We start from the raw sequence: 26,922 nt of genomic DNA, 5'->3' as shown, positions 1-26,922 counted from the left end.
TTCTATATTTGCATAGTATGTATATATTTTTTATGTTGTAATCTTTAAATATCTAGAAAGGGTGGTCCTAAAGAGGGAGGCATTATTCAGAGGTCTAAAGAAGGTAGCAAATACAAGGTGTGTGTGTGTGTGTGTGTGTGTGTGTGTGTGTGTGTGAGTGTGTGTGTGTGTGTGTGTGTGTGTGTGTGTTGACATCCCGTCACGACTTCAAAGACTGAGGGGCTTTGTGTCGCCGCTAATGAACGCAGCTCATTTCACGACGGCACATTTCACAACTTTATACAAAAATTGCACGGCCTTGCTTCTTTTCACACTTTGCATCGCGATTAAAACGGTATTAAAAAAAAAAAATTAAAAAAAATTAATAAAAAAGGTGGGACACGACCTAAAAAATGCGAAGAGGTGGTCGCATCTTGACACCGGAACTGAAAAAAGGAGGGGAAAAAACTGACACATTTTATCACAACGCTGATATAGAGGCTTGCTTGTGACAATAAAATGTCTTAGCATATCTGCAATGCTTTTTTTTATTTCTCGATAAATATTTAAAATAAAAACAAGCCTGGTTTTTAAGTTCGCAACCTGGCTGTACTTCATCCCAATGGCCACTAGATGGAGGCAGAGTTGCCCATAAGCTCCTGTAATAGTGTCATATTTTTATTTCAGGCCTTATTGTTGGGACAGAAACGAGGTTAATTTTGTTTTGTATTGCTTCCCAGTGGTGATATTCACAGGAATAAATAGAGGAGATATGATACCATTTGGATCAAGAGTATATATTTATGAATCTAGTGCATTCACTTGAGCTGATTAAATATTTAAAAGACAACTCTTTATACTGAAGGAGTGTGTTTACAAGACTTGGGAGCCTGGGGTCACGTGACAAGTTCTGACCTCAGATTTAGATTTAGCGCCAATCTCACTGGAATATAAAGACAATATAACATACATCCATAAACGTGGATGCATATGCAAAAGTGCAATATAGTTATCTGTATAGCAGTCTATTTATATCTGCACCTTATTGATTCTTTATCCTGCACGACTATGAGCTAATGCATTAAAATTTTGTTCTTATCTGTACTGTAAAGAGTGTACTGTACATTTGAATGACGATAAAAAGCAAGTCTAAGTCTAGTCACTCATCAGGGCGCCACCTGGTGACCTCCTGTCATTTCCTGCCGCTTGGCTAGTTTACACATGTAAAGATTCATTTTGCGATATTGCCATATTTTTGCTGAAAGGACTTGGTAGAGAACATCCACGATAAAGTTCGCAACTTTTGGTCGCTAATCAAAAAGCTTTGCCTGTACCGGAAGTAGCAGACGATGTGCGCGTTACATCACGAGTTGTGGACCTCCTCACATCCTCACATTGTTTACAATCATGGCCACCAGCAGCGAGAGCGATTCGGACGGAGAAAGCGACAATTTCCCCATTAATTTGAGCGAGAATGAAAGATTCATGGATGAGGATAGTGAGAGTGAAGGACTAGAGAGAAAAATAAATAGACAAAACAAATAAGAGGGCAGTTGGAGCGATTCAGATGTTATTAGACACATTTACTAGGATAATTCTGGAAAATCCCTTATCTGCTTATTGTGTTAGTGAGATTATATAGTCGTACCTGAAAGTCGGAGGGGTGTGGTGACCGCCAGTGTCTCTGAGGGAAGCCACGTTTCTTGACGAGGCGAAGGCGGACGTTGGGGCCGGGCTGAGTTTTTTTTTCCCCCTCCTCGACGGTGGAAGCATCCCACGTTCGGGGGCCGGCTGGTCGGATGAGGCAAGAGAGTCGCAGCTGCCTCTTTGACAGGTGCATGACGCAAGCTCCGCTCATGTCTACGGTAAGAGCCGACTTATAACCACATGCCGGTTGACATATGATAGAGAACCATGTTCGCTTGACCGCTCTGTTCCATAGTAAAGCTTCACCTTCGGGAATGTAAGCAAGGAAACACCGGCTGTGTTTGTGTTGCTACAGCCGGCCGCAATACATCGCTTTCCACCTACATCTTTCTTCTTTGACGTCTCCATTATTAATTGAACAAATTGCAAAAGATTCAGCAACACGGATGTCCAGAATACTGTGTAATTGTGCGATTAATGCAGACGACTTTTAGCAGTGATTGGTGCTGGAAGAAAATGTCCGCTACAACCCGTAACGTCACGCGTCATCATTCCGCGACATTTTCAACAAGATACTTTGCGGGAAAATTAAAATGACAATTTATTAAACTAAAAAGGCCGTATTGGCATGTGTTGCAATGTTAATATTTCATTATTGATATCGAAACTATCAGACTGTGTGGTCGGTAGTAGTGGCTTTCAGTAGGCCTTTAAACCCAACTAATACTTTATATTTTATTTTTCAAACAGCATCATGGTTCCTCCACAATGCCGTTTAAAAAGTACAATTTTAAAAAGTTTTGTTTACAAGGGAAAAGTCGTGCAAATGTAAATGTACAATAGGATACATAACTCCATAGCATATTTACCTTAAATTATTATTATTTTTTTCTCAAAATGTTGCAGTCGGCAACTTGTTTTTTCGCAGCACATTCTGAAAAATCTAATACAACAGACGACTGGTATAGCTCGGTTGGTAGAGTGGCCGTGCCAGCAACTTGAGGGTTGCGGGTTCGATTCCCGCTTACGCCATCCTAGTGACTGCCATTGTGTCCTTGGGCAAGACACTTTACCCACCTGCTCCCAGTGCCACCCACACTGGTTTGAATGTAACTTAGATATTGGGTTTCACTATGTAAAGCGCTTTGAGACACTAGAGAAAAGTGCTATATAAATATAATTCACTTCAACAAAAAATGTGTGTGACAAGAAAAAGTCATTATGATCCGTAATCATCAGTTTGTTGTCAATTATCTTGTTGGATTATGCGGGTAAACATTATTTATGGCAAACCTAAGGCCCGTCCTATCATTTTATACGGCCCGCGAAAGCCTGGAATTAATATCTTTACTCACAAAAATAATTGAATTTTGACATTTTGACAGAAAATTAATGTAACCGCATGCTAATTTGAAACTTGATCTAATATTGCAACAAGTATTAAATTATCAGGGTTTTTTTTTTGTTTTGTTTTTTTAAATCAAAATAAGTACCAAGATGTTAGCTTGACACTTGATTTTAAAGCAAATTATCCATCAAAATGTTCACTGCAAAAATCCATCCATCCATTTACTACCACTTATTCCCTTTTGGGGTTGCGGGAGGCGCTGGCGAAAACATTTACAGTAAAAAAATATGTACATAAAATAGGTCATTCGCCAGAATTGAATCGTACGAAAAAAATAAACTGGTATTTTCCATTGATACACTGTGAAAAAAAATTAATAATAGTAAAAAAAAAATTACAGTAAAGACAACTGTTCTACCGTTTCCATTTTTAAGCTCAATGTACTTTTACTGTAAAAACACACACACACATATATATATACATATATATATATACATATATATACATATACATATATATATACATATACATACATATATACATATATATATATACACATATACATATATACATATATACATATACATATATACATATACATATACACATATACATATACATATACATATACACATATACATATACATATACACATATACATATACATATACATATACATATACATATACATATATATATATATATATATACACACACACATACATACACATATATATATTATTACAAGTGGCCCTCAATAAAAATAGTTTGACACTACAGATTTATAGCCTCAATGGGTATTTTAGGGAAATAATTTAAAATAAAAATGATTAGTTTTTCCTAGTACATGCACATCATCCACATTGATTTTTTACTTTTAATGTGTGCGTTGAGATGCAGGATTTTAAAGTTCTGTTCTGTGGCCGTGTGGAAACAATGTTCACTTATTTAAAGATCTGGAGCAGGGGTCACCAACGCGGTGCCCGTAAGGACCAGATGAGTCGCCCGCTGGCCTGTTCTAAAAATAGCTCAAATAGCTGCACTTACCAGTGAGCTGCCTCAATTTTTTTAAATTGTATTTACGAGCAAATTTTATTTATTTACTCACTTCGCTCGACATTTTTAATTGTAAAGAGAGACAAAACTCAAATAGATTTTGAAAATCCAAGAAAATATTTTAATGACTTGGTCTTCACGTTTAAATAAATTCAGCTTTTTACTTTGCTTCTTATAACTTTCCGAAAGACAATTTTAGAGAAAAAATACAACCTTAAAAATGATTTTAGGATTTTTAAAACACATACCTTTTTACCTTTTAATTCCTTCCTCTTCTTTCCTGACAATTTAAATCAATGTTCACGTAAAAAAAATTTTTTATTACTGTAAAGAATAATAAATACATTTTAATGTAATTCTTCATTTTAGTTTCTGTTTTTTCGACAAAGAATATTTGTGAAATATTTCTTCAAACTTATGATTAAAATTCAAAACAATTTTTCTGGCAAATCTACAAAATCTGTAGAATCAAATTTAAATCTTATTTCAAAGTCTTTTGAATTTCTTTTAAAAATATCGTTCTGGAAAATCTAGAAAAAATTATATTAGTCTGTTTTCATTTTTTTCGGGTTTTCTCCTCTTTTAAACCGTTTGTTTTCTTCATCATTTATTCTCTACAAAAAACCTTCCGTAAAAGGAAAAAAAATGTACGACGGAATGACAGACAGAAATACAATTTATTTATACATATAGATTTATTTATTAAAGGTAAATTGAGCAAATTGGCTATTTCTGGCAATTTATTTAAGTGTGTATCAAACTGGTAGCCCTTCGCATTAATCAGTACCCAAGAAGTAGCTCTTGGTTTCAAAAAGGTTGGTGACCCCTGTTCTGGAGACTCTATGTAGATTTTATCTGTTTTTTTAGTGACACTAAAACTTCTAATCAATGCAATAGAAGAGAATTTATCAAATAATCATTGTAGCCCTATATAACAAAGTCAACGCGCAGTTTGTTTGTTTTTTACATATATGCAGTACATACCTTTTTGCCTCTATTTAACCCAATTAAAAGTACATAAAAAAATATATATATGTTAGGAAAAAGGTCAAAAAATTTATAATAATAATAATACCACCAATAACCCAAAGCTAACATTTCTTTCTTTTTTAAAAGAGCCCACATTCTGGTCAAAGTGGACATTTAACAGCAGTGTAACACTGCCATCTAGTGGACCAAAGCAGGCTTACACTTCACATTACAAAACACAATCAACTTGAAGCAGTTTATACTTAAATTGTGCCGCTTATTCAGCCATAAAATCCAACTTATATAAACTTTTGAGTTAATTGAAGCAGACTCGTAAACAACCAAGAAGCGTGAATGTAGGAAGTAATTAATCTATATTATGGTCTGCTCCATTTCATCTGACCAGGAGTTACTGCTGCTGTGTAACCATGACGACCAACGGGGGCCTGCGTGTTCCCAAAAAGTCTTTAATGGAAAAATACATAGCAGCATTTAATTAAAATCAAAAACAAAACAAAAAGTCACACTGACGATTTTGGGGTTGTGGTCAGGTTGGGGATGGGGCAAGTGGGCGGGGCTAAAAGTTAAATACAATCAATAAAGTTCAGCTTCTGAAGCCAAGCTGGTTAGCTCGTTTGTTTGGTAGCCAAGCTACTGGTCCCTCCTGTTAAAATGATCACACACACACACAATTACACACACACACACACACATCTTGCCTTGATGCCGAGCCCAGCTGTATAGCAGCACGGAGTCACATGACTCCAGGAACAGTCTGTGGGCCAATAAGAAAGCACCGAAGAACCACGCTCAGGTAAGTGCGCCGTCACACAGGAAATAAAATAAGTCATGTGACTGGCAGCTGATGTTTCACTGAAACGCTCCAAAAAAAAAAAAGAATTCAACTTTCGTGCAGTCCCTAAACGCATCAGTGGGAGGGGCCACGAGTCCTCCTTAAAATTAGGAAATACCATCCAAGAAAAAAAAAAAAAAAACACTTCCGTGGACCCCCCGCACGGTTACGGCGCGACCGTCCAATCGTGTTCGACCTGCGCGGCGGAGGGCGAGCGCATCCTGGGTCGCACCTGCAGCGAGGACGCCGCGTCCGCGCCGAGCGGCGACTCAGTCTTCTCGTTGCTGAGGGGCGGAGTCAGGACGCCGGAGGGCAGCTGGCAGCTGCGGTGACGCTCCAGATCGGCGTCCTCGTACCGGGACGCTTTCTCCTGAGCCACAAGTGGACAAGGGGACGCGTTAAACACGGCGGGGGCGCGACGGAAGCGGACTACTTCGCGGCCGCGGAAGACAATAAACGCCGAGCTCCGCCCTCTAATGTTTGACTCCGCCTAGACATGACTATTTCATATACCGTATTCCCTTGAATTGCCGTCGGGGCGCTAATTAATTTAAAACCTCTTCTCACTCCGGCGCTTACCAAAGGCAAGCTGTAAATTTAGGCCTGCGCTTATTAATTTGAGTGTGATGTAAGGATAACATCATGAAAAGCACATTTATTTAAAAAAAAAAAAGCTTTATTATGGTCTTACCTTTACTTATAAATGAAGTCCATGCGCAGCTCCTTCTGATCAAAAGCATCGCTAACTTGTTTATAGAAGTCTTCCTTATCTTTCTTCAGTTTTAAAAGTCTCTGTCTCGATGGAAATCTTCCTTTATTACCTCCTGCTTCGATTGAAAGTCCAGTTTAGAAAAGTGTTTTATTTTAGATATGTAATCCTCCATGTTAAAAGTGCAAGCGAGAGGAAAAAAAACACACGCTGCTCATTCTTGCTGCTACTTCTTCAGCAGCCGAGTAGTCGCAAGAAGGATCACTAGCGCCCTCTACCACCAGGAGACGGGAGTCATTTAACGACTCATATTTGACACACGCAGCTACGGTATATTAATAAAGCATAGTTGCTTACTGTTCTTTTTAGCATATTCAATAGCTTGGACTTTAAATCCTACTGAATAGCTCTTAATCTTCTTCCCTTTATGAGATTTCAAATTATTGAAAGCAGCCTCCTCCATTTTGAAAATGATGACAGGTGAAGTGTCACTCGTGACGTGACGAGTTTGACCTGGCGGAAATTCTAGGCCTACCGGTATGCTAAATATTTTGCGAAACGAGTTTGACTCGGAAATTCTAGGCATGCGCTAATAAAAATAATATTTTGCAAAACAAGTTTGACCCGGCGTTAATGCTAAAAATGCGCTAATTATTTTTATTCTTTAAATATATCTAAAAAGGGTGGTCCTAAAGAGATGGGCATTGTTTAGAGGTCTGAAGAAAGTAGCAAATACAAGTGTGTGTTCTTGTATTTCTGCCCTTCTTGAGACATCAACAAGGAAAAGTTCCGTCCATATAAGGACCGGTGAACAAGTCTGGACATAAATCATGGTCCCAATACGGAAAACCATTGCATGTAATAGAGAGTCGAATACTATTCTGTGAACATTGCTCCAAAGTCTGGATTTTTGTGTTGATTTTATGTGCATCAACTTTTTTTCTTATAAAATTGGAAACAATTCCTCAAACAACTTTTGTTTCTCTAATAATTTCTCGTAAAATTACTTTTATCTAAAATTATTACTATTTAATGCAAAATGGTGACATTTGTCATATAAAATTCTGGCTTTTGTAACAATGTTGTCAATTTTTTTGTTGTTCTTGTCAAATAGTGATATTTTTTGAGTAAGATTATAACTTTTGTCATCATTTTGCAGAGTAAAATTCCGATTATTGTTATAATATTGCCTAAATGTTCAAGTTTTCTAATAAAATTGTGACTTTTTTCGGGTAAAATTCCGACTTTTTGAAAAAAATTGCCAAAATGTTAAGCTTTTTCTTGTAAAATTGCGATTATTGTAATGCTAAAAATGCGCTAAATATTTTGCGAAACGAGTTTGACTCGGAAATTCTAGGCATGCGCTAATAAAAATAATATTTTGCAAAACAAGTTTGACCCGGCGTTAATGCTAAAAATGCGCTAATTATTTTTATTCTTTAAATATATCTAAAAAGGGTGGTCCTAAAGAGATGGGCATTGTTTAGAGGTCTCAAGAAGGTAGCAAATACAAGTGTGTGTTCTTGTATTTCTGCCCTTCTTGAGACATCAACAAGGAAAAGTTCCGTCCATATGAGGACCGGTGAACAAGTCTGGACACAAATCATGGTCCCAATACGGAAAACCATTGCATGTAATAGAGAGTCAAATACTAGTCTGTGAACATTGCTCCAAAGTCTGGATTTTTGTGTTGATTTAATGTGCATCAACTTTTTTTCTTATAAAATTGGAAACAATTCCTCAAACTACTTCTGTTTCTGTAATATTTTCTCGTAAATTACTTTTATCTAAAATTATTACTATTTAATGCAAAATGGTGACATTTGTCATATAAAATTCTGGCTTTTGTAACAATGTTGTCAATTTTTTTGTTGTTCTTGTCAAATAGTGATATTTTTTTTAGTAAGATTATAACTTTTGTCATCATTTTGCAGAGTAAAATTCCAATTATTGTTATAATATTGCCTAAATGTTCAAGTTTTCTAATAAAATTGTGACTTTTTTCGGGTAAAATTCCGACTTTTTGAAAAAAATTGCCAAAATGTTAAGCTTTTTCTTGTAAAATTGCGATTATTGTAATGCTAAAAATGCGCTAAATATTTTGCGAAACGAGTTTGACTCGGAAATTCTAGGCATGCGCTAATAAAAATAATATTTTGCAAAACAAGTTTGACCCGGCGTTAATGCTAAAAATGCGCTAATTATTTTTATTCTTTAAATATATCTAGTGAGGGTGGTCCTAAAGAGATGGGCATTGTTTAGAGGTCTCAAGAAGGTAGCAAATACAAGTGTGTGTTCTTGTATTTCTGCCCTTCTTGAGACATCAACAAGGAAAAGTTCCGTCCATATGAGGACCGGTGAACAAGTCTGGACACAAATCATGGTCCCAATACGGAAAACCATTGCATGTAATAGAGAGTCAAATACTAGTCTGTGAACATTGCTCCAAAGTCTGGATTTTTGTGTTGATTTTATGTGCATCAACTTTTTTTCTTATAAAATTGGAAACAATTCCTCAAACTACTTTTGTTTCTCTAATAATTTCTCGTAAAATTACTTTTATCTAAAATTATTACTTTTTAATGCAAAATGGTGACGTTTGTCATATAAAATTCTGGCTTTTGTAACAATGTTGCCAATTTTTTTGTTGTTCTTGTCAAATAGTGATTTTTTTTAGTAAGATTATAACTTTTGTCATCATTTTGCAGAGTAAAATTCCCAATTATTGTTATAATATTGCCTAAATGTTCAAGTTTTCTAATAAAATTGTGACTTTTTTCGGGTAAAATTCCGACTTTTTGAAAAAAATTGCCAAAATGTTAAGCTTTTTCTTGTAAAATTGCGATTATTGTAATGCTAAAAATGCGCTAAATATTTTGCGAAACGAGTTTGACTCGGAAATTCTAGGCATGCGCTAATAAAAATAATATTTTGCAAAACAAGTTTGACCCGGCGTTAATGCTAAAAATGCGCTAATTATTTTTATTCTTTAAATATATCTAGTGAGGGTGGTCCTAAAGAGATGGGCATTGTTTAGAGGTCTCAAGAAGGTAGCAAATACAAGTGTGTGTTCTTGTATTTCTGCCCTTCTTGAGACATCAACAAGGAAAAGTTCCGTCCATATGAGGACCGGTGAACAAGTCTGGACATAAATCATGGTCCCAATACGGAAAACCATTGCATGTAATAGAGAGTCAAATACTAGTCTGTGAACATTGCTCCAAAGTCTGGATTTTTGTGTTGATTTAATGTGCATCAACTTTTTTTCTTATAAAATTGGAAACAATTCCTCAAACTACTTCTGTAATATTTTCTCGTAAATTACTTTTATCTAAAATTATTACTATTTAATGCAAAATGGCGACATTTGTCATATAAAATTCTGGCTTTTGTAACAATGTTGTCAATTTTTTTGTTGTTCTTGTCAAATAGTGATATTTTTTGAGTAAGATTATAACTTTTGTCATCATTTTGCAGAGTAAAATTCCGATTATTGTTATAATATTGCCTAAATGTTCAAGTTTTCTAATAAAATTGTGACTTTTTTCGGGTAAAATTCCGACTTTTTGAAAAAAATTGCCAAAATGTTAAGCTTTTTCTTGTAAAATTGCGATTATTGTAATGCTAAAAATGCGCTAAATATTTTGCGAAACGAGTTTGACTCGGAAATTCTAGGCATGCGCTAATAAAAATAATATTTTGCAAAACAAGTTTGACCCGGCGTTAATGCCAAAAATGCGCTAATTATTTTTATTCTTTAAATATATCTAAAAAGGGTGGTCCTAAAGAGATGGGCATTGTTTAGAGGTCTCAAGAAGGTAGCAAATACAAGTGTGTGTTCTTGTATTTCTGCCCTTCTTGAGACATCAACAAGGAAAAGTTCCGTCCATATGAGGACCGGTGAACAAGTCTGGACATAAATCATGGTCCCAATACGGAAAACCATTGCATGTAATAGAGAGTCAAATACTAGTCTGTGAACATTGCTCCAAAGTCTGGATTTTTGTGTTGATTTAATGTGCATCAACTTTTTTTCTTATAAAATTGGAAACAATTCCTCAAACTACTTCTGTAATATTTTCTCGTAAATTACTTTTATCTAAAATTATTACTATTTAATGCAAAATGGCGACATTTGTCATATAAAATTCTGGCTTTTGTAACAATGTTGTCAATTTTTTTGTTGTTCTTGTCAAATAGTGATATTTTTTGAGTAAGATTATAACTTTTGTCATCATTTTGCAGAGTAAAATTCCGATTATTGTTATAATATTGCCTAAATGTTCAAGTTTTCTAATAAAATTGTGACTTTTTTCGGGTAAAATTACGACTTTTTGAAAAAAATTGCCAAAATGCTTTTTCTTGTAAAATTGCGATTATTGTAATGCTAAAAATGCGCTAAATATTTTGCGAAACGAGTTTGACTCGGAAATTCTAGGCATGCGCTAATAAAAATAATATTTTGCAAAACAAGTTTGACCCGGCGTTAATGCTAAAAATGCGCTAATTATTTTTATTCTTTAAATATATCTAGTGAGGGTGGTCCTAAAGAGATGGGCATTGTTTAGAGGTCTCAAGAAGGTAGCAAATACAAGTGTGTGTTCTTGTATTTCTGCCCTTCTTGAGACATCAACAAGGAAAAGTTCCGTCCATATGAGGACCGGTGAACAAGTCTGGACATAAATCATGGTCCCAATACGGAAAACCATTGCATGTAATAGAGAGTCAAATACTAGTCTGTGAACATTGCTCCAAAGTCTGGATTTTTGTGTTGATTTAATGTGCATCAACTTTTTTTCTTATAAAATTGGAAACAATTCCTCAAACTACTTCTGTTTTCTGTAATATTTTCTCGTAAAATTACTTTTATCTAAAATTATTACTATTTAATGCAAAATGGTGACATTTGTCATATAAAATTCTGGCTTTTGTAACAATGTTGTCAATTTTTTTGTTGTTCTTGTCAAATAGTGACATTTTTTGAGTAAGATTATAACTTTTGTCATCATTTTGCAGAGTAAAATTCCGATTATTGTTATAATATTGCCTAAATGTTCAAGTTTTCTAATAAAATTCAGACGTTTTTCGGGTAAAATTACGACTTTTTGAAAAAAATTGCCAAAATGTTAAGCTTTTTCTTGTAAAATTGCGATTATTGTAATGCTAAAAATGCGCTAAATATTTTGCGAAACGAGTTTGACTCGGAAATTCTAGGCATGCGCTAATAAAAATAATATTTTGCAAAACAAGTTTGACCCGGCGTTAATGCTAAAAATGCGCTAATTATTTTTTTTCTTTAAATATATCTAAAAAGGGTGGTCCTAAAGAGATGGGCATTGTTTAGAGGTCTCAAGAAGGTAGCAAATACAAGTGTGTGTTCTTGTATTTCTGCCCTTCTTGAGACATCAACAAGGAAAAGTTCCGTCCATATGAGGACCGGTGAACAAGTCTGGACATAAATCATGGTCCCAATACGGAAAACCATTGCATGTAATAGAGAGTCAAATACTAGTCTGTGAACATTGCTCCAAAGTCTGGATTTTTGTGTTGATTTAATGTGCATCAACTTTTTTTCTTATAAAATTGGAAACAATTCCTCAAACTACTTCTGTAATATTTTCTCGTAAATTACTTTTATCTAAAATTATTACTTTTTAATGCAAAATGGTGACATTTGTCATATAAAATTCTGGCTTTTGTAACAATGTTGTCAATTTTTTTGTTGTTCTTGTCAAATAGTGACATTTTTGAGTAAGATTATAACTTGTCATCATTTTGCAGAGTAAAATTCCGATTATTGTTATAATATTGCCTAAATGTTCAAGTTTTCTAATAAAATTGTGACTTTTTTCGGGTAAAATTCCGACTTTTTGAAAAAAATTGCCAAAATGTTAAGCTTTTTCTTGTAAAATTGCGATTATTGTAATGCTAAAAATGCGCTAAATATTTTGCGAAACGAATTTGACTCGGAAATTCTAGGCATGCGCTAATAAAAATAATATTTTGCAAAACAAGTTTGACCCGGCGTTAATGCTAAAAATGCGCTAATTATTTTTATTCTTTAAATATATCTAAAAAGGGTGGTCCTAAAGAGATGGGCATTGTTTAGAGGTCTCAAGAAGGTAGCAAATAAAAGTGTGTGTTCTTGTATTTCTGCCCTTCTTGAGACATCAACAAGGAAAAGTTCCGTCCATATGAGGACCGGTGAACAAGTCTGGACATAAATCATGGTCCCAATACGGAAAACCATTGCATGTAATAGAGAGTCAAATACTAGTCTGTGAACATTGCTCCAAAGTCTGGATTTTTGTGTTGATTTAATGTGCATCAACTTTTTTTCTTATAAAATTGGAAACAATTCCTCAAACAACTTTTGTTTCTCTAATAATTTCTCGTAAAATTACTTTTATCTAAAATTATTACTTTTTAATGCAAAATGGTGACGTTTGTCATATAAAATTCTGGCTTTTGTAACAATGTTGCCAATTTTTTTGTTGTTCTTGTCAAATAGTGATATTTTTTGAGTAAGATTATAACTTTTGTCATCATTTTGCAGAGTAAAATTCCAATTATTGTTATAATATTGCCTAAATGTTCAAGTTTTCTAATAAAATTGTGACTTTTTTCGGGTAAAATTCCGACTTTTTGAAAAAAATTGCCAAAATGTTAAGCTTTTTCTTGTAAAATTGCGATTATTGTAATGCTAAAAATGCGCTAAATATTTTGCGAAACGAGTTTGACTCGGAAATTCTAGGCATGCGCTAATAAAAATAATATTTTGCAAAACAAGTTTGACCCGGCGTTAATGCTAAAAATGCGCTAATTATTTTTTTTCTTTAAATATATCTAAAAAGGGTGGTCCTAAAGAGATGGGCATTGTTTAGAGGTCTCAAGAAAGTAGCAAATACAAGTGTGTGTTCTTGTATTTCTGCCCTTCTTGAGACATCAACAAGGAAAAGTTCCGTCCATATGAGGACCGGTGAACAAGTCTGGACACAAATCATGGTCCCAATACGGAAAACCATTGCATGTATTAAAGAGTCAAATACTAGTCTGTGAACATTGCTCCAAAGTCTGGATTTTTGTGTTGATTTAATGTGCATCAACTTTTTTTCTTATAAAATTGGAAACAATTCCTCAAACTACTTCTGTTTCTGTAATATTTTCTCGTAAATTACTTTTATCTAAAATTATTACTTTTTAATGCAAAATGGTGACGTTTGTCATATAAAATTCTGGCTTTTGTAACAATGTTGCCAATTATTTTGTTGTTCTTGTCAAATAGTGATATTTTTTTAGTGAGATTATAACTTTTGTCATCATTTTGCAGAGTAAAATTCCGATTATTGTTATAATATTGCCTAAATGTTCAAGTTTTCTAATAAAATTGTGACTTTTTTCGGGTAAAATTCCGACTTTTTGAAAAAAATTGCCAAAATGTTAAGCTTTTTCTTGTAAAATTGCGATTATTGTAATGCTAAAAATGCGCTAAATATTTTGCGAAACGAGTTTGACTCGGAAATTCTAGGCATGCGCTAATAAAAATAATATTTTGCAAAACAAGTTTGACCCGGCGTTAATGCTAAAAATGCGCTAATTATTTTTATTCTTTAAATATATCTAGTGAGGGTGGTCCTAAAGAGATGGGCATTGTTTAGAGGTCTCAAGAAGGTAGCAAATACAAGTGTGTGTTCTTGTATTTCTGCCCTTCTTGAGACATCAACAAGGAAAAGTTCCGTCCATATGAGGACCGGTGAACAAGTCTGGACATAAATCATGGTCCCAATACGGAAAACCATTGCATGTAATAGAGAGTCAAATACTAATCTGTGAACATTGCTCCAAAGTCTGGATTTTTGTGTTGATTTAATGTGCATCAACTTTTTTTCTTATAAAATTGGAAACAATTCCTCAAACTACTTCTGTTTCTGTAATATTTTCTCATAAATTACTTTTATCTAAAATTATTACTATTTAATGCAAAATGGTGACATTTGTCATATAAAATTCTGGCTTTTGTAACAATGTTGTCAATTTTTTTGTTGTTCTTGTCAAATAGTGATATTTTTTTTAGTAAGATTATAACTTTTGTCATCATTTTGCAGAGTAAAATTCCAATTATTGTTATAATATTGCCTAAATGTTCAAGTTTTCTAATAAAATTGTGACTTTTTTCGGGTAAAATTCCGACTTTTTGAAAAAAATTGCCAAAATGTTAAGCTTTTTCTTGTAAAATTGCGATTATTGTAATGCTAAAAATGCGCTAAATATTTTGCGAAACGAGTTTGACTCGGAAATTCTAGGCATGCGCTAATAAAAATAATATTTTGCAAAACAAGTTTGACCCGGCGTTAATGCTAAAAATGCGCTAATTATTTTTATTCTTTAAATATATCTAAAAAGGGTGGTCCTAAAGAGATGGGCATTGTTTAGAGGTCTGAAGAAGGTAGCAAATACAAGTGTCTGTGTTCTTGTATTTCTGCCCTTCTTGAGACATCAACAAGGAAAAGTTCCGTCCATATGAGGACCGGTGAACAAGTCAGGACATAAATCATGGTCCCAATACGGAAAACCATTGCATCTAATAGAGAGCCAAATAGTAGTCTGTGAACATTGCTCCAAAGTCTGGATTTTTGTGTTGATTTAATGTGCATCAACTTTTTTTCTTATAAAATTGGAAACAATTCCTCAAACTACTTCTGTTTCTGTAATATTTTCTCGTAAATGACTTTTATCTAAAATTATTACTATTTAATGCAAAATGGTGACGTTTGTCATATAAAATTCTGGCTTTTGTAACAATGTTGCCAATTTTTTTGTTGTTCTTGTCAAATAGTGATATTTTTTGAGTAAGATTATAACTTTTGTCATCATTTTGCAGAGTAAAATTCCGATTATTGTTATAATATTGCCTAAATGTTCAAGTTTTCTAATAAAATTGTGACTTTTTTCGGGTAAAATTCCGACTTTTTGAAAAAAATTGCCAAAATGTTAAGCTTTTTCTTGTAAAAATTGCGATTATTGTAATGCTAAAAATGCGCCAATAAGTTTGACCCGGCAGTAATTCTAGGCAGGTGCACACTATATACCTGGCGGCAATTCAAGGAAATACGGTAGTTACGGTTGGCCTCCACTTACCAGCCATGACAGGTAGGGGGCGTGCGGCTGAATGTTGTGCATGTCGTCCGCGGCGATGCCCGCAAACGTCTTCATGGGAGCGCCGCCCAGCTCCCGCAGCGCCATGGCAAACGGCACCATCCACCGGACGCACTCCTCGAGCTCCGCCCTCTTCAGGGCTACGCACAAAACAAGACAGGTTGCGGCCAGGTTAGCGTGCGAGCTAAGGAGCGTGTCGCCGAGGAGCGGGACTTACCCGACACGTTCTCCACCAGCTCGAGAGACGAGAAGTGAAACAAGGCGGATGCGGCGAGGACGCCGTTGGAGAACTCCAGGCAGCGCGTGTCCAGCAGGCAGACGTCCAACAGCTGCAAAGACAAGAGGATCAATCATTTTATTTTTTAATAAATCTAAAATTCTTATTAGTAAAAGAAAGATCAACATCACACCAGTGTTAAATTTGACAGCAAAATTTTATTTAGTTTTATTCATAGTCTTTTGACTAAAATGTAATTTAGTTTTAGTCATAATTAAGTTATTTAAATTGTTTTAGTTGACGAAATGTCATAAGATTGTAGTCGACGAAAACTACAGTAGATTTAGTCGACTAAAAGGGTAATATGTAAACTTTCCATTCAATTTCTGAAAGTCAAAAGCAAAACATGGTTTTCGCCCGGAAAAGGGTGGAATGCCATCTCCGGGTTGGGGAGGAGACCCTGCCCCAAGTGGAGGAGTTCAAGTACCTAGGAGTCTTGTTCACGAGTGAGGGAAGAGTGGATCGTGAGATCGACAGGCGGATCGGTGCGGCGTCTTCAGTAATGCGGACGTTGTACCGATCCGTTGTGGTGAAGAAGGAGCTGAGCCGGAAGGCAAAGCTCTCAATTTACCGGTCGATCTACGTTCCCATCCTCACCTATGGTCATGAGCTTTGGGTCATGACCGAAAGGATAAGATCACGGGTACAAGCGGCCCAAATGAGTTTCCAGGTCTCTCCCTTAGAGATAGGGTGAGAAGCTCTGCCATCCGGGAGGAACTCAAAGTAAAGCCGCTGCTCCGCCACATGGAGAGGAGCCAGATGAGGTGGTTCGGGCATCTGGTCAGGATGCCACCCGAACGCCTCCCTAGGGAGGTGTTTAGGGCACGTCCAACCGGTAGGAGGCCACGGGGAAGACCCAGGACACGTTGGGAAGACTATGTCTCCCGGCTGGCCTGGGAACGCCTCGGGATCCCCCGGGAAGAGCTAGACGAAGTGGCTGGGGAGAGGGAAGTCTGGGCTTCCCTGCTTAGGCTGTTGCCCCCGCGACCCGACCTCGGATAAGCGGAAGATGATGGATGGATGGATGGAAAAGCAAAACAGCGGAAAAATCCCCGATACAAGTCATATTTTGATGAAAATCACGTGTCAAATTGAGTATTTCACGAGTAAGCCGTGTAATAAACGGGATAACGTCGAGTGAGTTGTATGTTGTGGAAAATGCTTATCCATCCATCCATCTACTTCCACTTATCCGAGGTCGGGTCGCGGGGGCAACAGCCTAAGCAGGGAAACCCAGACTTCCCTCTCCCCGGGGGATCCCGAGGCGTTCCCAGGCCAGCCGAGAGACATAGTCTTCCCAACGTGTCCTGGGTCTTCCTCGTGGCCTCCTACCGGTTGGACGTGCCCTAAACACCTCCCTAGGGAGGCGTTCGGGTGGCATCCTGACCAGATGCCCAAACAACCTCATCTGGCTCCTCTCGATGTGAAGGAGCAGCGGCTTTACTTTGAGTTCCTCCCGGATGGCAGAGCTTCTCACCCTATCTCTAAGGGAGAGACCCAAACTCATTTCGGCCGCTTGTACCCGTGATCAAGTCCTTTCGGTCATGACCCAAAGCTCATGACCATAGGTGAGGATGGGAACGTAGATCAACCGGTAAATTGAGAGCTTTGCCTTCCGGCTCAGCTCCTTCTTCACCACAACGGATCGGTACAACGTCCGCATTACTGAAGACGCCGCACCGATCCGCCTGTCGATCTCACGATCCACTCTTCCCTCACTCGTGAACAAGACTCCCAGGTACTTGAACTCCTCCATGAAAATGCTTACCTGTGTGTGGATTTCGGGGTGATTCGACTGTAAATGTCGCTTCAAGTTTGTTGTGTTTTTCCCCGTAACCCTCGCGCTGCATTTCTTACACTGCGTCTTGTTATCTTTGACGTCAAATATAAAATTTCCCCATATGTCCTAACCCTAACCCATGTTTTTTACGTAACTTCCTTACCACGTCGCTCTGATTGGTTCTCTTCCCAACTCCTCCCGCCTCTTCCTAACGAAATGAGTTCCGATTGGATCTCGTCTCCGGCAGACATTTTCGTCTCGTTTTTATTCGTTGACGAATATGTCAATACACCTCGTCATCGTCTTAGTCCACGTAAATTGTTTTTTATTCAGTTATTGTTTCGTTTTAGTCAAAAAAAAAGGTAGTTGACGATAACTATGACGAAAATTTTTCGTCAACAAAATGAACACTGCATCACACTTCAACATCTCTAATATTCAAATGCCTCTTTGTTAGGTCAGCATTGCAAATGAAATAATGTTCCTAATGGTCTTACCCGGGATCATTAGGGGTCTCAGTCATTACAAGAAGTCATCTATAAATTCTTGAAGCCTTAAAAGCTCTAAATCAGACCTGGGGGCCACAAGCGGCCCGTTAAGCTTTTCAATCTGGCCCGCCGGACATTCCCAAACAATATTTTTAGATCTTCAAGATGGAAACTGTAGCTTCCATTATGATGTGCTGTGATGTTTTCTAATGACTAAGTCTTAGTGTACCGTAGGGGTGTAACGGTACACAAAAATTTCGGTTCAGTACGTACCTCGGTTTCGAGGTCACGGTTCGGTTCATTTTCGGTACAGTAAGAAAACAACAAAATATAAATGTTTTGGTTATTTATTTACCAAATTTGTAAACAATGGCATAACATACATATATACACAGGGTCCATAGCCAGAGTTAATGTGGTCAACATATATAAAATAAAAACTAAATAAGATAAGGCTCAGAATGGTTTCTTAACAAAACCTTTCTATATATAAAGTGTCTTTTTTGATTGATTAAATGATTGATTGAGACTTTTATTAATAGATTGCACAGTACAGTACATATTTCCATACAATTGACCACTAAATGGTTCATCCATCCATTTTCTACCGCTTATTCCCTTTCGTGTCGCTGGTGCCTATCTCAGCTACAATCGGGCGGAAGGCGGGGTACACCCTGGACAAGTCGCCACCTCAACGCAGGGCCAACACAGATAGACAGACAACACTCACATTCACACACTGGGGCCAATTAACACCCCAATAAGTTTTTGAACTTGTTTAAGTCGAGGTCCACGTTAATCAACTGCTTCCAGTTGTTGCTCAGATGAAATAAAATGACAACATTTTTCTTCTACACATAAAAAGCGCAACATTTAACAGTTTCAAGTCAACTCAGCCTCAGATTAACTTTCCCCCCCCCCCCCCCACCCCGTCTCCCGCCCCTAGCCTGGCTAACTTGGTAGTAAGAGGATATATGGGCTTATTGTTCTTCCACCATAGAAGTGGGTCAAAATCTAGTTTTAATGCAATACAGCAACCCCCTGCAACACCGAACAGGACAAGCGGTAGGAAAATGGATGGATGGTCTTGTATGTGCTGCTACAAAAACATTTGTTATTGCTTTAGCCCTGCCTGGCTGGCCGAGGAGAGGCTGCTTGAATGCGGTGTTTGCACCATGCTCCTCTTTCTCTTCCTTAAAGAGAGGTTGACTTGGGGGTGGTGCCGCTTCAAACAGGTTAGCATGTTTGACATGTTGGCAGAAGCATACCCTACTGCTGCTGAACAATGTCGGCAAACCTCCGTCCTCCATTGTTTTATCGCACCGCAAAGCCGAAATGTTCCCAAACGGGAGATCTTAACGAGGCAGGAGGGTCTTCCAGCTCTGGCTTTTGCATGTTGTCCTAGCCCGGTCGCTGCTAGCCTGCCGTGTGTTGTGCCTCGCTCTGCATTGTTTACACAACGTGCGGTGCGCTACCTAATATGTCCGTGTGGAAACTCGTTCGGTACACCTCCGAACCAAAGAGAAACCCTCGTACCGAAAAGGTTCAATACAAATAAAAGTACCGTTACACCACTAATACTTAGTATTTCAATGCTTGAAATCTGTGATATTTTAGTGACTAGTGTTGTCCTGATATCAATTTTATTTTGATACTTTTCGGTCCTTTACTAATTAAAGGGGACCAGAAAAAAATTGCATTATTGGCTCTATTTTAACAAAAAATCTTACGGTGTGGCGGACAAGTACTTTTCAGAGGCGGTATGGTACCGAATATGATTCATTAGTATCGCGATACTATACTAATACCCGTATACCGTACAACCCTACGAGTTACTATGGTAATCTAGGTCACAGCAGGTCAGACGAGGCACCAAGCAGTGTGGGTGGGGAGCGTTTCCACAGAGGCCAGCCGGAAATGGGGGTGTCAGGGACAGACGTGGAAGGAGATTTTTACAAGAAAGTTCTAAAGCTTAGTGATATATCGGATTGTAGGTGGGATAATGTTTTACCCTTTGCGTTCATATTTAGCTGTTTGTTGCATTTGGCTTGATTATAAAATATGTTGATTGAGAGGGGGGGTGACGTTCATATGTTCTCAATATTCAGGGTTTTATTGTTCATAGAAAACATTTTATTTCCATTACGTTTTTAAGGCGGTCTGTCATAACGTTTTTAGCATTCATCCATCCATCCATCCATTTTCTACAGCTTATTCCCTTTCGGGGTCGCGGGGGGCGCTGGCGCCTATCTCAGCTACAATCGGGCGGAAGGCAGGGTACACCCTGGACAAGTCGCCACCTCATCGCAGGGCCAAGACAGATAGACAGACAACATTCACACTCACATTCACACACTAGGGCCAATTTAGTGTTGTCAATCAACCTATCCCCAGGTGCATGTCTTTGGAAGTGGGAGGAAGCCGGAGTACCCGGAGGGAACCCACGCAGTCACGGGGAGAACATGCAAACTCCACACAGAAAGATCCCGAGCCTGGATTTGAACCCAGGACTGCAGGAACTTCGTATTGTGAGCATTCAATTAGACTTTATTGTGAGGTATTGTTTTAGTTTTCCTAAAAATAGATATACCGGCCCCCAGACACATTTTTTTCTCTAAATTTGGCCCCTCGAGTCAATAATTACCCAGGCCTGCTCTAAAATCAACTTCAGATCTGTCCTTATAAAGTTTTAATTTTTATGCTTAATCAAGGTTCAACTTTATCGTCCCCGCGGGGAAATTTGTCTTGGACACAGTGCATCATTGCTTTCTTAACATACACAAAAACAACAGAACAAAAACACAAGCACAGACACAACCACAACCAGACAACTAACATTTAAACATCAGAACATGGAGCTTGATAGACATGGGTGGCACTTAGATGTAAGCATAAAAGCTACAGTACGGATATAAAGATAGTACGAGTGTGCATTGCACTAGAGCTCATGGATAAAGTGCTATGTGCTAAAAAAAAAAGTGCTAACCTATGTATTAACATTCTATTGCACATTGTTGGTCAGCTTAATGGAGGCTGGGATAAATGATCATTTAAGGCGGTTAGATTTGCATAGTGGGACCCGGAGTCTTCTCCCTGAGGGCAGGGTTCCATATTCAGGGAAAAGTGGGTGTTGTGAATTGGAAATAATGCCCTTTTTGGTAAAGGAAACTTGTTTTCTGGTAAACAAAATATTAGATATTTTCCCATTAGAAATGTGTAATATTTGAAAGCTTAAATAGGTCAATAATTCATAACATTGACTGATTCTTTATTACTTTTTTAGCAATGAAAAAAATCTTGGGGATCAAAGAGGGCCCCACTTGTAGAAAACTTTAAGAAAAAAGTCATTTTTATTTTTTACTTTCAATGCTTAAAAGGCCTACTGAAAGCCACTACTACCGACCACGCAGTCTGATAGTTTATACATCAATGATGAAATATTAACATTGCAACACATGCCAATACGGCCTTTTTAGTTTACTAAATTGCAATTTTAAATTTCCCGCGAAGTGTCGTGTTGAAAACGTCGCGGTATGATGACGCGTGCGTTTGACGTCACCGGTTAGAGCGGACATTATTTTCCAGCCCGATCCAAGCTATAAGTAGTCTGCTTTAAATCGCATAATTACACAGTATTCTGGACATCTGTGTTGCTGAATCTTTTGCAATTTGTTCAATTAATAATGGAGAAGTCAAAGTAGAAAGATGGAGGTGGGAAGCTTTTAGCCTTTAGCCACAAAAACACAGCCTTTCCTTGTTTAAAATTCCCGAAGATGAAGATTTACTATGGATCAGAGCGGTCAGCGAAAATGGATTCCGACTACATGTCAACCGGCAGTTTTCGGTGAGAAAATTGTGGTAAGTCACGTCTTACCGGAGACATCAGCGGAGCTTGCGCCGTCCATGCAACTGCCGTGACTTCCCTCGGAGACTCTTGCGTCAACACACCCGTGGGCACACCCCTCCGACTTCAGGTACTATTTAATCTCACTAAAACACTATCAACACAATATCAGATAAGGGATTTTCCAGAATTATCATAGTAAATGTGTCTAATAACATCTGAATCGCTCCCACTGCCCTCACCTTTTTTTTTTTTACTTCTTTTTTTTCCTTTCTAGTCTTTCACTCTAAATTTCCTCATCCACGAATCTTTCATCCCCGCTCAAATTAATGGGGAAATCGTCGCTTTCTCGGTCCGAATTGCTCTTACTGCTGGTGGCTCACATTATAAACAATGTGAGGATGTGAGGGGCCCTCACACCGGTGACGTCACGCGCACATCGTCTGCTACTTCCGATACAGGCAAGCCTTTGTTATTAGCGACCAAAAGTTGCGAACTTTATCGTCGATGTTCTCTACTAAATCCTTTCAGCAAAAATATGGCAATATCGCAAAATTATCAAGTATGACACATAAAATGGACCTGCTATCCCCGTTTAAATAAGAAAATCTCAATTCAGTAGGCCTTTAAATCTATAGATCAACTTCAGATATGTCACATATATACGTTTTTATTATTTTTTTTATGGGTTTTTTTATGCCTCTTTTTTTTTTTTAAAGACAAAAACACAAAATAAGCAGCCCCTTGGCGGAAAAGTTTGGACACCCTTGCTTTAGGGCATTTTTGGGTCTAATTTGTCAGTCTTAGACATTTACAAAAAAGAATGTGTTGCTGCGAGTCCTGCCTTTTTTTTTTGGGGCGTCACATGACCACTTTAGCGTGTAAATGGCTGACCTCGGCGATGTGCGCGAAGGTGGCCTGCGGGTACTTGGGGATGAGCAGCTCGTCCGACTCCTTCAGGTAGGCCACCTGCATGTAGACGTTGAGCCAGGAGACGGGCGTCTGCGGGCTCAGACTCCACTTCAGCTCCTGAAAAACAAAAACAAAAAGACTGTAGAGCACCCGGTCAGTGCAGACAACATGGCCGCCAAACACGTCTCCTACCTTCATAATGATGACCTCCATGCTGAGGATCTCGTCTTCGGTGCAGGCTTCGTCGGTCACGTAGGCAAACTGGTGCACTTTGGGCGGGTACATCTCCTGCAGGCAAAGAGGACCACCGTGAACGCGCGGCATATAAAAACGGCGCACCGAATGTTTTGGCGAGAAGGCCGCACTTACCTCCACTTTGGCGGCGATGAAGAGGCAGCTGATGCCGATGAGCTGCAGGGTGGACTTGAAGACGTTCCTCTGCGTGGCCATGAAGCGGTCAAAGTAGTCCTGCGCCATGTGGTAAGTCTCACGGTGGAGCTTGTACACCTCGCTCACCTGCGGACCAGGAAGACACGTAGCTTGGGAGTAGGCTCGTCAAAATGGCCGATTTAGTCGAAGAGGGGTGCGTCTTGCGTTTAAAGTTAAAGGCCTACTGAAATGAGATTTTCTTATTCAAACGGGGATAGCAGGTCCATTCTATGTGTCATACTTCATCATTTCGCGATATTGACATTTTTTTGCTGAAAGAATTTAGTAGAGAACATCCACGATAAAGTTTGCAACTTTTGGTCGCTAGTAAAAAAGCCTTGCCTGTACCGGAAGTAGCATACGATGTGCGCGTGACATCACGGGTTGTGGAGCTCCTCACATAATCACATTGTTTACAATCATAGCTACCAGCAGCGAGAGCGATTCGGACTGAAAAAGCGACCATTTCCCCATTAATTTGAGCGAGGATGAAAGATTTGTGGATGAGGAAAGTGAGAGTGAAGGACTAGGAGAAAAAAAAAAAAAGACTAGAGGGCAGTGGGAACGATTCAGATGTTATTGCACACATTTACTAGGATAATTCTGGAAAATCCCTTATCTCCTTAATGTGTTACTAGTGTTTTAGTGAGATTATATGGTCATACATGTACAACCTGAAGGTCGGCCCTGCACCTTTCTTCAGCACCAATCGACGGGGTGGTGGCGAGGCCCATCTCTGCCCTGCGCAAGGGACCCTCTTTCAAACACGATCTTTCGAAATGATCGCTGCATAATACACTGTACTTTGTGTGTGTGGTCCAATCCAACCATGTTCACTTGACTTTTCGGTTCCATAGTAAAGCTTGACTGTCATCTTTCGGGAATGTAAACAATGAAACACCGGCTGTGTTTGTGTTGCTAAACCCGGCCGCAATACACCGCTTCCCACCTACAGCTTTCTTCTTTGCTGTCTCCATTGTTCGTTGAACAACTTGCAAAAGATTCAGCAACACAGATGTCCAGAATACTGTGGATTCTCGCGATGAAAACAGACGACTTAATAGCTGGGAACGATGCTGGAACAAAATGTCCTCTACAATCCGTGACGTCACGCGTCATCATTCCGAGACGTTTCAGCAGGATATTTTGGCGCAAAATTTAAAATTGCAATTTAGTAAACTAAACCGGCCGTATTGGCATGTGTTGCAATGTTAATATTTCATCATTGATATATAAACTATCAGACTGCGTGGTCGGTAGTAGTGGCTTTCAGTAGGCCTTTAAAGTACCCATGATTGTCACACACACACACACACACACACACTAGGTGTGGCGAAATTATCCTGCATTTGACCCATCACCCTTGATCCCCTCCTGGGAGGTGAGGGGAGCAGAGAGCAGCAGCAGTGGCCGCGCCCGAGAATCAATTTTGGTGATTTAACCTCCCAATTCCAACCCTTGATTCTGAGTCCCAAGCAGGGAGGTAATGGGTCCCATTGTTTTTATTGAACTATCAAATACACACGGTCAGAAAAGTATTTGGCGAGTGAGAACATCACTCGCCATTATTAGCGACTTCAATAAAAATATGGCAGTGTTGGCATTTTTTCCATAACTTGAGTTGATTTACTTTGGAAAACCGCGTTACATTGTTTAATGCATCCAGCGGGGCATCACAACAAAATTTGGCATAATAATGTGTTCATTCCACGACTGTATATATCTGTATCGGTTGATATCGGAATCGGTAATTAAGAGTTGGACAATATCGGAATATCAGCAAAAAAGCCATTATCGGACATCTCCATTCTGCACTTTATACGAAGCTGCTAAAATACAGTAACTTGACAGCCCACTCACATACCCTCTATGTATTGTACTTGTATTTTAAATTGCCTTTCATTATGTAATTTCAATATTGTTGTGTATTTTCAATGTTGTGTAATTTTAACTGTGGATGTTAGATGCGCCATAAAAGGACTACGGATGGAAATTAGCATGGTGCAGCCATCTTCTTAAAGGCCTACTGAAAGCCACTACTACCGACCACACAGTCTGATAGTTTATATATCAATGATGAAATATTAACATTGCAACACATTCCAATACGGCCTTTTTAGTTTACTAAATTGCAATTTTGAATCTCCCGCGAAGCGTCCTGTTGAAAACGTCGCGGTATGATGACGCGTGCGTTTGATGTCTCGGGTTGTAGCGGACATTATTTTCCAGCCCGATCCAAGCTACAAGTAGTCTGCTTTAATCGCATAATTACACAGTATTCTGGACATCTGTGTTGCTGAATCTTTTGCAATTTGTTCAATTAATAATGGAGACGTCAAAGTAGAAAGACGGAGGTGGGAAGCTTTTAGCTTTTAGCCACACAAACACAGCCGGTATTTCCTTGTTTAAAATTCCCGAAGGTGAAGCTTTACTATGGAACAGAGCGATCAAGCGAACATGGATCCCGACCACATGTCAACCGGCAGTTTTCGGTGAGAAAATTGTGGAAATAAATCGGCTCTTACCGGAGACATCAGTGGAGCTTCCGTCCTGCTGCAGCTGCGTGACTTCCCTTAGAGACACCCGTGGTCAACACACCAGTGGTCACACTCCTACGACTTTCAGGTACTATTTAATCTCACTAAAACACTAGCAACACAATAGGCGGATAAGGGATTTCCCACAATTATCCTAGTAAATGTGTCTAATAACATCTGAATCGCTCCCACTGCAATCGCCTTTTTTTTTTTTCTAGTCCATCCATCCATTTTCTACCGCTTATTCCCTTTCTGGGGTCACGGGGGGCGCTGGCGCCTATCTCAGCTACAATCGGGCGGAAGGCGGAGTACACCCTGGACAAGTCGCTGCCTCATCGCAGGGCCAACACAGATAGACAGACAACATTCACACTCACATTCACAGACTAGGGCCAATTTAGTGTGGCCAATCAACCTATCCGCAGGTGCATGTCTTTGGAAGTGGGAGGAAGCCGGAGTACCCGGACGGAACCCACGCAGTCACGGGGAGAACATGCAAACTCCACACAGGAATTGTGAGGCAGACGCACTAACCCCTCTGCCACCGTGAAGCCTTCACTCTAAATTTCCTCATCCACGAATCTTTCATCCTTGTTCAAATTAATGGGGTAATTGTCGCTTTCTCGGTCCGAATAGCTCTTGCTGCTGGAGGCTATGATTATAAACAATGTGAGGATGTGAGGAGCCCTTCAACCCGTGACGTCACGCGCACATCGTCTGCTACTTCCGGTAAAGGCAAGGCTTTTTTATTAGCCACCAAAAGTTGCGAACTTTATCGTCGATGTTCTCTACTAAATCCTTTCAGAAAAAATATGGCAATATCGCGAAATGATCAAGTATGACAAATAGAATGGACCTGCTATCCCCGTTTAAATAAGAAAATCTCATTTCAGTAGGCCTTTAGTGTAACTGCACATTGTCCATCCATCCATTTTCTA

At 38.6% G+C, this 26,922-nt stretch overlaps 1 protein-coding gene across 2 annotated transcripts in view; it reads right to left on the bottom strand.

Annotated features, from left to right (window-relative positions):
* Positions 1-5,450: 5,450 nt before the first annotated feature.
* ccne1 (cyclin E1) overlaps positions 5,451-26,922 on the bottom strand; it is a 41,491-nt gene continuing 20,019 nt past the window's right edge. For both annotated transcript variants that reach the window (XM_061893500.1, XM_061893501.1), the window contains exons 7-12: positions 23,388-23,534; positions 23,211-23,306; positions 23,001-23,135; positions 15,935-16,046; positions 15,700-15,857; positions 5,451-6,222 (exon numbers count right to left, since the gene is read on the bottom strand). In XM_061893500.1, the coding sequence (XP_061749484.1) occupies positions 6,019-6,222; positions 15,700-15,857; positions 15,935-16,046; positions 23,001-23,135; positions 23,211-23,306; positions 23,388-23,534 (852 nt within the window). In that variant the 3' untranslated portion in view covers positions 5,451-6,018. The remainder of the gene's footprint in view (positions 6,223-15,699; positions 15,858-15,934; positions 16,047-23,000; positions 23,136-23,210; positions 23,307-23,387; positions 23,535-26,922) is intronic.

This window comes from Nerophis ophidion, linkage group LG02, assembly GCF_033978795.1.
Source record: "Nerophis ophidion isolate RoL-2023_Sa linkage group LG02, RoL_Noph_v1.0, whole genome shotgun sequence".
In the NCBI taxonomy this organism is placed as follows: domain Eukaryota; kingdom Metazoa; phylum Chordata; class Actinopteri; order Syngnathiformes; family Syngnathidae; genus Nerophis; species Nerophis ophidion.
This window is presented reverse-complemented; position numbering and strand designations above follow the sequence as displayed.